Here is a 13,041-nt window from a genome sequence, read left to right as displayed (position 1 = left end):
GCAGTCAATCCTTTAATGTTACAACCAGATTCTGGAAAAGTTGGGAAGCTTGTATTACTTTTTACTTTATAATCAGTTCTGCATGCATGAAAACAATTGTCCTGTTGCCATGGATACTTCAAACCAAGGTATAATAATATTTTAAAAATGAATATTCAGCCACTTGGATCTGTCTGGTGTTAAATGCCATGTGACCTCGTACCCTGTTGTAGTTTTACTGTGGTATAACCTGCAGCTGCAAGTCAACTTTAACAGTGATTAAGGCGTGTATCTCACCCCACATGCCAACTTGTGTTCATATTTATCCTCATTTAGGATATTCTGTTGTTTAAACATCTGTGTGTCAGTCAGTTTGTGTCTGTAACGATGTTCTCATGTCCTTCATTGTCACACAGGGACGTTGAGGCGATTTGATGTCTTCAACTCCACCCAACAACCCTCAGAAGTAAGAATTTTAATTCTTTCATGCTTCCTACTTTTGCATCGATTAGTTATTAATGATGTTTTATAGTCTGTCACATTTTAAATCTTCTAACTTCTGTAAACTGTGTTTTTCTGTCAAACATAATGAAAATCATGTGATTATAGCAGCGGTCTGAGTATAAGGAAAAAAAAAGCTCAGGTGAAAAATAACAGATCATTTTTATTGATCTTCGCAACTGAATATAAGGTGTTGTGTTTACATTCTAGAGCCGATGACGTGACCTGCAGCATCAGCAGGTAGCACAGCTGACGTCTCAGGAGACAGAAGAGACAGAAACTAACCGTCATCAGGGAAACTTCCATGGTGCAGAGATGCTCCTACACAGGAACAAGTACAGGATGACAATTCGTTTTTTACAAGTAGCAAAGTATAATCACTCCACATTTACCTTTATTATCCTGTCTGGAAACACTCACAGTTGTCAGACAGGATAGTCTTCATGATAAAAGGTTTAAAAAAAAACAACACCAAAATGACCAACAGCAATATTTTACCAGAAACAAAAGCTCATTGGGAAATGTTGGTGTTTTTAAATTCTCCATTGTGTCACACAGAGAGAGTGAGATGCTTTCATCTACATCCAGCAACCCTCCAGTGGCGAATGCAGACTATTTTAAGTGGGGAGGGGACTGACTTTAATCTCAGAATTTTTTTTTTTTCTTTAGTGGTCCTGATAGTCTTCCGTATATCCCCGTTGCACTTTTACGTCTGAAAAAAAATAATGAAAAAAAGATAGTGACAAATAAAATGACAAAATGCAGCTAAAACTTAAAACTCTTAAAACAGAGGATTTTTTCTTAAAGTACGTTATTTTATTAACGTCTACGTCGCTAAACTGGAATTTGGTATGGATAAGAAACGCGTATCACTTGGTTCAGCTGAAATTGAGGGTTGTTCTTCTGACTCCCTGCCATGTTTCCTCCTCGTCTTCGTCGCTCAGTACGTTTACATGCAGCCGCCCCCCTGTAGATCCGCCCCTGAAACCCTCAGAAATAAGGCTGTGTTTTGCTCAGGAGGCTGAGGGCTTTTGGTGTGCAGGAAACACTCCTGAAAACCTTTTATGACACTGTGGTGGCATCAGCCATTTTTTAAGGAGTGGTCTGCTGGGGCAGCAACATCACAGCTGCAGACAGAAGGAGGCTGGATAAAACCATCAAAAGGGCCGGCTCTGTCGTGGGCTGCTCTCTGGACACAGTGCAGGTGGTGGGAGAGAGGAGGATGATGGCTAAGCTGTCATCCATGATGGAGAAGGACTCCCACCCCATGAAGGACACCTTCAGAGCGCTGGAGAGCTCCTTCAGCGACAGGCTCCTTCACCCTAGGTGTGTGAAGGAGCTACAGAAGGTCCTTCCTCCCTGCAGCTGTGAGACTACACAACCAGCACTGCTCACAGTAGACCACAAACATAACAACCTGACAATAAATGTACATACCGGAAAATAATGTGCAATAACATTCTCTGCAACGTGCAATTATGTAAATAACATCTGTAAATATCCATCTGTTATTTTTTATATACCGATACTAGTATTTCTTATTATTTATTTTTCTTCTCCTTCTTCTTCTTCTTATTATTGTATATACCAGTTTACTGTTTATAGTGTGTTATTATTATTACTGTGTGATTACTATTTCTATTGATGCCTCTTGTTTTTTGCACTATCCCCTTTGCTGCTGTAATCTGCCAATTTCCCCTCTGTGGGACTATTAAAGGATTTCTTATTTTATCTTATCTTATTTCATGCTTTCTTATTTGTGTATATAAATATATGTTGTTGGTCACATCTTAAATCTACTGGGTACTCAATGACACGGTGATGTTGTTTGCCTTAAGCCTGATTTATGGTTCTGCGTTAAACCAACGCAGAGCCTACGCCGTTGCCGTGACGATGTCGTGAACCCTTCAGACTTTTCGTCACTCCATTTCGCCGCAGTGCAAAACCCCCCCAGAGCACTAGTTGATACTTTGTTTAGCTTGCAGCTTTTCTGGTCACAGCGAATCAAAGAGATAAAGACAACTAGTGCAAAAAAACAAAACAACCCACAAAAAAAAAAATCACACACACACACGAAGAAAAGAGTGTTGAAAGTTCACTACTGCTTCACGAACTGGAAATACGTTGCTACCAAGCAAACCAATCACAGCCCTCTCGGTCTGCGTTGGGTCTGCGTCGCCTCAATGCGTAGTTAAATTTTTTGGGAGGTGCACGTCAGGCTACGGCGTAGGCTACGGAGAGACTCCCGCGTAGCTGTGTACCCTACGGTGTAGGTTTAACGCAGAACCATAATTCAGCCTTTATACTGACCCCATCACTACTGGGGGGCTTTTACTGTGTTTTCACACATTGAAAAGGTGAATAGGATGAAAAATAAGAGGATACTAACTTTAGCAAATGTCTACATGCACATTTTTCTTTACTACTTTTGTCAAGTTCTTTTTAACTGTTTTAATTTCATAATTTAATAATACTTGATTCATTCAATATTATTTTAGTCCTGAAACATTGATTACAAACGTTTCTTTTTTTTCTAAGTACTGAACAACTTCTAAAGACACAAGATGATTGTCATCATAATGTAATGCCAAATACAAAGAAATTATTCTGTTGGTAATATTTCTATCAGTTGGTCAAAGTGGTCAAAATGAAGGCAATCAAACAAAAGGACCTCCAGCAACATCACGTTGAAAATATGTTTAAAAGATAACTATGCAGCCATCTGAAAGACGGTTTGTTTTGGACTGAAAGGTGAAATGTTGGCATTTTAAAGTTGTCGTGTGTGTGTGTGTGTGTGTGTGTGTGTGTGTGTGTGTGTGTGTGTGTGTGTGTGTGTGTGTGTGTGTGTGTGTGTGTGTGTGTGTGTGTGCGTGTGTGAAAAATATATGTGTGTGTCTGTGTGTGTGTGTGTGTGTGTGTGTGTGTGTGTGTGTGTGTGTAAAAAATATATACCGGTCCATATATTTTGTGCAATGATGATTGATTTTATTTTATCCTGTTCTTAAAAACTATGCAATATGGACTGATTTCTGATGATTTGAAACTCAGTCATGCACACTTCAAGATGTAAGTCGCTTTGGATAAAATCATCTACTAAATGACAGTAGTTGGACATTTGTATAATTTCACATTTTCTAGTTTTTAATATAATTGCTGTGTGTCACTCCTACTGTAAGTGAATGTATTACTTCTTAGAACATTAAGTATTAATCAATCCACGTTGTTATTGTTTAAATACTTACTTCTTATTTTACTGTTTGCTGTGAAGTTGTTCCTGCAATGATGGAGTATGAAGACTCAGCGTTTACCAAGTTGGATGAATATTTTTGAATTCTTTCCAATAAAAATGGTTAAACCAGAAACACCTGCCTGTGTGATTTATGCTTTAGTCTACCTCTATATTTCTGTCTCCAGCAAATACCAACAAATCATGTCAATGATTCAATGCACAGTCTTCATATTCATCTAAAATATCCTCCTTAAGGCCTCCAGCAACACACTTTTGGGTTCCGACCCACCAATCAAGAATCACTGCTATAAACTGTAATATCAGAAAATCAAATACCCGCCGTAAGTAGGGAAGTATGGCACCATAGCACATGTGTGCAGACTCCATAAATTCTGCATGAACTCTCCCTTCATGTTGGAGAATATAAATATTCCAGATAATTCAGTTTTGCTCTGCAGGAATGAAACGATGATCCACTGAGGCAACAGTTCCACAACCACCATATCCCCTGCTGCCTCGGTGCTGGTACTGTTTGGCAGGAAGTATTTGGTAGACCCTGCTCAGGTTCATTGTGTGTTTGGCTACAAATTTCCCTCTAGCTGTCTCCACAGACTCACTCAGCTCTCCTGTTGGTTGTTACACTGATGAACCATCCATGTGTGCAGGACTGAGTCATCTGCTCTGTTGGAGTCACAGATTTGTTTGATCCTCCAGTCTCACCCAACACATGCCTTCATACCTCACTCAAGATTCTCCATATGCGATGGTTGTTTACTCATTTATGAAATTATGCAATTTATACAATAAATGAAGGTGGGGGCTATTCAGTTATGTGTTTTTGCTATGTTGTATTTTCAATGTATTTGTTTGTTTTGCATTATTAGTTCAGTCTTATTGTTTCAGTCTATTTGAGTTGCAGCGATATGCTTTTATTTTGAAAGGTGGTGGGCAATTTGGACACAGCTGATGTCACTTAATTGATTGGAGCACAGTTGGAAGTCGGTGTACACCAGGTAAGGTGTGATTTTTTTACCTGATTCAGAATCAGCCTTAGGATGGAATTAGAGCCAACATTTTAACATCTTGCTGTATTGTTCAGGTAGAGGTTTATGGGTCTGACTCTCATCACCACTTCTGGTTTTCCACCTTTTATTACATTAACTACCTTTAACAGAAGTCACTATCTGCTAATGTTAATTTGGTTGTCTTGATACGTTTATGACGTAGAGATGACGTCATAAACACAGGTTGATGTTGCCTAGCTACGGGTCACCTCTGTCATTTCTCCTTGCTCTTTTATTCCTGCTGGGAGCAAATAACTTTCTGATATCCATCTATAGGAGTAATACTGTTTGAGTCAAATCAAAATAATATATGATATATATATATATTTTTTTACTGGTGAAATGTACACTGGGGCACTGCAGATCAATACCTGGTGCTGCAGATCAATACTGGGTCAAAATATGTCTGGCGACTCCGATGCGCCACACCACCCACCTGTGCTGCTTTGGAGTGGAGCTGTAACCTGGAGGTTTCAGTCTCACCTGCACAAGCATCGTTTCAGACCACGTGGGTGTATTTAGATACCGGCTTTAGGACTAGTTATCAAGCACTGGATTAATTTGATAAACTGAGACGTATCTGTGGCCGATGTGTTGTGTGGTTGATTTACATTTCTGTTGAAACCTGAAAGAAAAAACACTTGCACGTTGTTATTTTATTTCATTTTTCTTTATTAAAAGGAGGGTTTTGTCCATACTTTACCTGGTGTCAGTCAAGTTTTCATATTTGAGTATTAGGAGTAACTTCCAAATATACTGTCCTGTGACCTAAATTATTAGAAATAGATTTAATTACAAGTTTTTAGTACGAGAGTACACTGTAAAAGAACCCAGAGCTTACTCAAGTAGTTTAGGAGTAAACAAGGGCTACTGTGACATGAAGTATGTGGTTTGCAGATTAAAAATACAACTTTAAAACAGTTTAATTCAGTTTTCGTCAGAGTTGCAGCAGCACAGCTCAGCAGTTCAACTTCAATATAAACAGACCAAACATTCAGATTACAACATAAAGATGTGAGAAACAGGCGGATGTAAACGTCTTGGGCTGTGCTGCCATCTAGCGGTCAAACTGGAGAATGACACCAGACTGGATCAGAGAAGCAGCTTCACCAAGAAGTTATTTCTGTTTCACTCTCAGCTGATGCACAAATACACACTTCATTAACTCTTTACCACCTTTGATCTGTTTCAACACCGGAACATGAACTTGTGGAGTTAGAGAGTCATCTCAAGGAAACTTACTCCCTTCAGTTCATGATAAAATAAAATCTTCATTTATGTATTTATTTTTAACAAATTATTTGAAATATGTTAGTTTTAAAATTTTATGACTTCATTTTTATAAACTTTTTTTTAACTGGTTGTTTGATTTGTCTAGAAAACAACACTGAGTCAGTCATTAAGTTTAAAGTCTCTGGCTGAACTTGGTTCCCTAAATATTTCTGTAAATCTTGGTGCTACAGAGCTTATTCAGTTCAGAAACTTTACATTTCTGTATTTATACTTCCACTTGGACGATTTAGTAAAGTCGTAACATCCTTATCAGAAACAAACAGTTCAAGTTTAAACGTGTCTACCTTCTAACTCACCTGTGAGGAAGTCTCAACCGCTAGACGGATTGTACCATTTAGAGAGATATGGGGAGAACTGACGTCATGCTCCATTAATATAAACTTTTATAAAGTAGTTATTAGCTGTTCTTGATTATATAACAGTTGTATGGAGTTTATAATGACTTGCATATCTTTTTTAATACGTATTTTTTGTACATGTATTGTTGGGGAGTAAAGTTTTCATTCTTATGTTACCCACATTTATCTGTAAATGACCAATGAAAGCAGGTGTGCTAAAGATCACCCAGGATTTATCCGCGGAATTACACTATGGTTAAAAAATGTGTAATACATTACTTTATTGCTGTTGGACTGTTTGTTGAAGGTAAGTAGAAACTATATACAAGTATTAATATCTTCTGTCATTAATATTCAGACGCTGCAAACACGTGTTTGTATTCATTGTTGGTCAGTTGTGTTTTAAACGTTACTATTACTATAATAAACTTAACCAAATGCAGTACGGTACCTACTTTCATGATATAATGTATTTTACTGAGGAAAACGTTTCTTAACAAACAAGACAAGAATGAGACCAAAAGAGTAAAGGAATCTTTGCTGCTTTTGTTAGAACTGCACACGTTTCTACACGTTTTTACTTTACATGCTTTTCTGAACAACATCAAGGAACTTGCATTTAAAAAGCAAAACAAAGATGATGGAAACACAACAAGCATAAAAAGATGATATGCACTTTTTTTATATATATATTACTTTCCCTGTTCTAGTGATAACAAGGCACTTTATTTAGAAAAATGTAGATCTGTGTTTAAAAGACAGGTCCAGGTCTTTAAATTAACATTTATTGTTTTTGAATACCTTCTTTATTCTCTCCAATGTCTGGGTTAGAAATGGCATATATAATAGTTTGACTGTAGTTTTTATGTAATTTCATCTCTGCATCTCCTGCAGGTGTGACAGGTGTGATCATCACTCAGCAGACTGTGGTGGCAGCAGTGGGGGGAGATGCTCAACTCAGCTGTCAGCTGGACAACAAAAATGTCGTTCAAGTCACATGGCAGAAAGTTTTACCCAAAGAAGACAAGAACATGGCCTCGTACAGTGAAAACTGGGGTCAAAGAGTCAATCGTGATTTTAGAGAAAAGGTTGAGTTCAAAGAAGCTGAACTGCACAAGAGCTCCATAGTGATCAGGAACGTATCAGAGCAAGATGAAGGATGTTATCTCTGTCTCTTCAACACCTACCCTGATGGTTCTGTGAGAAATAAAACTTGTCTCCTGGTCTATGGTAAACACACACACAATAACATGAAATTAACTTAAAGTTAAAGTTATTTATCCAGGAACAAACTCCTTCTACAGAAACTGGACACCAGAATGTTTATATCATCATGTTTGTTTCTCTGCAGAGCTGCATGAACCCGTCCTTCATGTGGAAGAATCAAAGTCTCCTGAAGAGACATGTGTGTCCTGTAACTGGTTGTTTGTGATTTTTCTAGAAGCACCACTGAATCTATATCATTACGTTTAAAGTCTCTAGCTGAACTTGTTTCCCTAAATATTTCTGTAAATCTTAGTGCTACAAAGCTTCTTCAGCTCAAAAACTTTACATTTCTGTATTTATACTTCCACTTGGACGATTCAGTAAAGTTGTCACAACTGTGTGAGAAACTAACAGTTCAAGTTTAAACGTGTCCACCTTAAAACTCACCTGTGAGGAAGTCTCAACCTTGAGACGGATTGTACCATTTAGAGAGATATGGGGAGAACTGACGTCATGCTCCATTAATATAAACTTTTATAAAGTAATAATTAGCTGTTCTTGATTATATAACAATTGTATGGAATTTATAATGACGTACATATGTTTTTGTATACCTATTTGTACAAATATTAATGGTGAGTAAAGTGTTTTAATTCTTATGTTACCCACATTTATCGGTAAATGTAGGTGACCAATGAAAGCAGGTGTGATATGGATCCCACGGGATGATCCCGCCATTGACAGTATTAGTACACGATGGTTCAGAAATGTGTAATACATTACTTTCTTGCTTTTGGACTGTTTGTTATAGGCAAGTAGAAACTATATACAAGTATTTCCATCTTCTCTGTCATTAATATTCAGACGCTGCAAACACGTGTTTGTATTCAGTTATGTTTCTAACGTTACTATTACTTAATTAACTTAACCAAATGCAGTAATAGCATTACCTGCTTATAATGTATTTTACTGAGGAAAACGTTTTGTGACTGTTTTACACCTTTGAGCATGCTTAAAAGCTAAAAAGCAAAACAAAGATGATGGAAACACAACAAGCATAAAAAGATGATATGCACTTTTTATATATATATTACTTTCCGTGTTCTAGTGATAAGGCACTTTATTTAGAAAAATGCAGATCTGTGTTTAAAAGACAAGTTTAGGTCTTCAAATTAGCATTTATTGTTTTTGAATACCTTCTTTATTCTTTCCAATGTCATCTCTGCATCTCCTGCAGGTGTGATCATCACTCAGCAGACTGTGGTGGCAGCAGTGGGGGGAGATGCTCAACTCAGCTGTCAGCTCTTGGACAACAAAAATGTCGTTCAAGTCACATGGCAGAAAGTTTTACCCAAAGAAGACAAGAACATGGCCTCGTACAGTGAAAACTGGGGTCAAAGAGTCAATCTTGGTTTTAGAGAAAAGGTTGAGTTCATAGAAGCTGAACTGCACAAGAGCTCCATAGTGATCAGGAACGTATCAGAGCAGGATGAAGGATGTTATCTCTGTCTCTTCAACACCTACCCTGATGGTTCTGTGAGAAATAAAACTTGTCTCCAGGTCAATGGTAAACACACACACAATAACATGAAATGAACTTAAAGTTACAACTCATTTATTCATAAACCAATTCCTTCTACAGAAACTGGACAGCAGGATGTTTATATCATGTTTGTTTCTCTGCAGAGCTGCATGAACCCGTCCTTCATGTGGAAGAATCAAAGTCTCCTGAAGAGACACGTGTGTCCTGTTCAGCCACGGGTCGACCTGCTCCGACTGTAACGCTGACCGCTTCACAACATCCTCTCTACTCACACAACACCGTCAGTGTCAACAACACCAACGGTACAGTCACCGTCACAACTACAGCCCTGCTGTCAGGTTTCCATGGCAACAGCACACAGGTTGGATGTGCAGCGGGAGCACCGTCTGGTCCTCAGAAAGATGTGTTCATGATGATTCCTGGGAAGAAACAGAGATCTGTTGATGGTGAGAAACTCTTTCAAATCCTCCCGTTTACAGACTGATGATCCATCTGTGGTTCTGATGTTTGATCTGGTTTCAGGTTTGGATAAAAAATCTGGATCCAATCAGAGATCAAGTAAGTTCATGTTCAGGTGGTTTTGTATTTGGTTTCCCTTTGAGTGTGTAAATGTCTCACATCAATATTTATCTGTGTTTCTCTAAAGGATGGACTTTGATCATCATAATACCCCTGATGGTCGGTTTTGTTGCTTTACTTGTCGTCATCTTCATCCGGGTCAGAAGCAAAACACAAAACAGGTACTTGCTTCTATAAGTACATGTGTTGAATTGAAATGTATTTTATTAAGATAAATTATTGTTGTAGCATCAGTTATTTGGGAAATTAAATAAGTACAAATAAGATGAAACATTGCTTTTCAACCTGTCAGAGTGGGAAGTGCAGCTGAAAGAGAAATCAGAAACTGTTGAAGTCCCTGTAGATCTCCGGTAGTGAATGAAAGGTGTTTACAGTCTAGAGCTGATGACGTGACCTGCAGCATCAGCAGGTAGCACAGCTGACGTCTCAGGAGACGGTAGAGACCCGGGTCTTCAAGTCCTGGAGCTCCACTGTCCTGCATGTTGTAGGTGCTTTAACAGACCCGGATACAGACGACTGTCATTAACAGACTTGTGCAAACTTTGATGAAGTCCGTTAGTTTGAATCAGGTGTGTTAGAGCTGGGGAGCATCTAAAACATGCAGGACAGCAGACCTCCAGGACCGGAGCTGAGGAGCCCTGAAATAGACGGAAACAGCCATCAGATCCACATCCGCGGTGCAGAGACGCTCCTTCAGGGACACATTCAGGATTACAACATTCACCGTTTACAAGCACAGCAGTCAATCCTTTAATGTTACAACCAGATTCTGGAAAAGTTGGGAAGCTTGTATTACTTTTTACTTTATAATCAGTTCTGCATGCATGAAAACAATTGGCCTGTTACCATGGATACTTCAAACCAAAGTATAATAATATTTTAAAAATGAATATTCAGCCACGTGGGTCTGTCCGGTGTTAAACATCATGTGACCTCGTACCCTGTAGTGTTTTCTGTGGTTCAACCTGCAGCTGCAGGTCGACTTGTTCAGGGAACAAGACATCTCATCAGCTGTTAGACGTTTCTGTTCTGCACGTTTGCTTGGAAGTAATAAAGGTCAACTTTAACAGCGATTAAGACGTGTATCTCACTGCACACGCCAGACAGACATCTGTGTGTCAGTCAGTTTGTGTCTGTTACCCTGTTCTCAAGTCCTTCATTGTGTCACACAGGGACACTGAGGTGATCGAGATGTCGTCAACTCTATCCAACGACTCTAAGAAGTAAGAAATGTTCATTCTTTCAACGTTTCCTACTTTTGCATTAATATGTTTTTGTGGTGTTTTTCTGTCAAAACGTAATGAAAATCATGTAATCATAGCAGTTGGTCTGAGGATAAGGCAAAAAAAGCTCAGGTGAAAAATAACAGGTACCTTTTTTTGTGCCACTATTAAAATTAGGTTCAATTTTTTTTTTTTAAAGGAGAAAAAAATGTTATCAATATTAAGTATTTCGTTATTGTGCAGCAATACCACTTGTGACCACTGGAGGGAACAAAATCACATGATAGTTAGTGAGTCGGCCCTGATGTAAGACACACCAGAGAGCATCTTTTTGTGGGATAAAGTTTATTACAGGACGTGCAGGACCGTCTCTACTCATTAACACAGTATTGTTAGTGGCTGTTTTGTCCTCATAGCAGATCTATTTGCCTCCATGTGGTCAGAATTGCTGCAAACACACATTTAAATACTTAATGAAAAGATGAAAATGGTTGCCACTGTTTATGATGTTGTATTTGCTGGATCCACAATGATCATGTGATCATTGTAAATTTCTTCACACTAAAAAAAGAGGATTCAAACTTTTTCACGACAATAAGTCGTACATATTTATGTTTACAGCATTTGTCAAGTATTTTCAGCTGCATATCATTTTGAACTGTATCATATTTTTAGTTATGTCAATTTTTTTAGTTTAATGTTTTTATTATAAAACTGAAACAATGGTTGAAAATGTGTTTTGCTTATGTGAAGGACTGAAGAACCTCTAAAGACATCAGAGAGTAAAGAACTAAGACAACGGACGAGTCCAGAGAGAAATGGACCAAGTGAGAGACGAGAAGCATCAACATCAACATCAAGAAGACCTGAGTTCAACACATCCTGACTTTTTAATTAAAAAAAGTAATTCACTACACTTTACTTACAATGAAACAAATACAAGGAACAATTGATAAAAAGCATTAACCCTGGGAACTTCCGACCAGATCAACTTATCCCTAAACTTATGATATGTGCCACAGGTTTTAAAGTTGCAGTAATTAAACCTTTACTTAAAAAAAACCCTCTCAGACATTTTAGCTAATTATAGATCAATTTCAATTCTCCATTTGAATCTAAAATTCTGGAAAAAGTAGTTGTTTGTATCGCATATGTAGTTGTCAAGTTGGTTATGTCACCATTTATATAGAAATGATCTATTTGACATTTTCAGTCAGGGTTCAGAATGATCATAGCACAGAGACAGCACTGGTTCGAGTCATGAATGACCTTATGGCCTCAGATAAGGGATTAGTGTCCATACTGGTTCTACTGGACCTCAGATAAGGCTTTAGTGTCCATACTGGTTCTACTGGACCTCAGATAAGGGATTAGTGTCCATACTGGTTCTACTGGACCTCAGTGCTGCTTTACTGCAGATCAGCATCTTACTGCACAGGTTAGAGCATGTTGTCGTCATAAGGTAATGTAGTAATATATATATAAAAAATCCAAGGAAACTAGATTTAAAAAATGAGAGTGACTTGGACCCAAAGCTGCTGCTGGGCTTCAACCCTCCTCATGATAGGTGCCTTATAATATTGTATAAATTATATATTTAGCAACCGCTGTGCAATGATAAGTTATCTTATTGTATGTTATCCTGTTATGAAAAGCTATGCAATTTCTGTTGAAAATCAGTCATGCATACTTTATGATGTAAGTCGCTTTGGATAAAATCGTCTGCTGAATGACACTAGCAGTAGTAGGATACTTGTATGATTTTACATTTTCTATTTTTTAATATAATTGCTGTGCGTCACTCACAACTGTGAATGAATGTATTACTTCTTACAACATGAAGTACAGTATTAATCAATCCACATTGTTATTGTTTAAATACTTACTTCTTACTTTACTGTTTACTGTGAAGTCGTTCCTGAAATGATGGAGTATGAAGACTCAGGGTTTACCAAGTTGGATGAATTTTTTTGAATTCTTTCCAATAAAAATGGTAAAACCAGAAACATCTGCCTGTGTGATTTATGCTTTTGTCTACCTCTATATTTCTGTCTCCAGCAAATACCAACAAATCATGTCAATGATT

General features: G+C 37.9%; 1 protein-coding gene across 1 annotated transcript; it reads left to right on the top strand.

Annotated features, from left to right (window-relative positions):
• Nucleotides 1–6,615: 6,615 nt before the first annotated feature.
• LOC133424865 (nectin-1-like) lies at nt 6,616–12,813 on the top strand. Its single transcript, XM_061715419.1, has 8 exons — nt 6,616–6,711; nt 7,299–7,634; nt 8,848–9,177; nt 9,297–9,599; nt 9,676–9,711; nt 9,800–9,893; nt 10,905–10,955; nt 11,709–12,813. The coding sequence occupies exons 1-8, from the start codon at nt 6,657–6,659 to the stop codon at nt 11,839–11,841; spliced, it is 1,338 nt and encodes a 445-aa protein (XP_061571403.1). The 5' UTR covers nt 6,616–6,656; the 3' UTR covers nt 11,842–12,813.
• The last annotated feature ends 228 nt before the right edge of the window (nt 12,814–13,041 follow it).

Source organism: Cololabis saira, chromosome 24 (assembly GCF_033807715.1).
Source record: "Cololabis saira isolate AMF1-May2022 chromosome 24, fColSai1.1, whole genome shotgun sequence".
Taxonomy (NCBI): Eukaryota; Metazoa; Chordata; class Actinopteri; order Beloniformes; family Belonidae; genus Cololabis; species Cololabis saira.
This window is presented reverse-complemented; position numbering and strand designations above follow the sequence as displayed.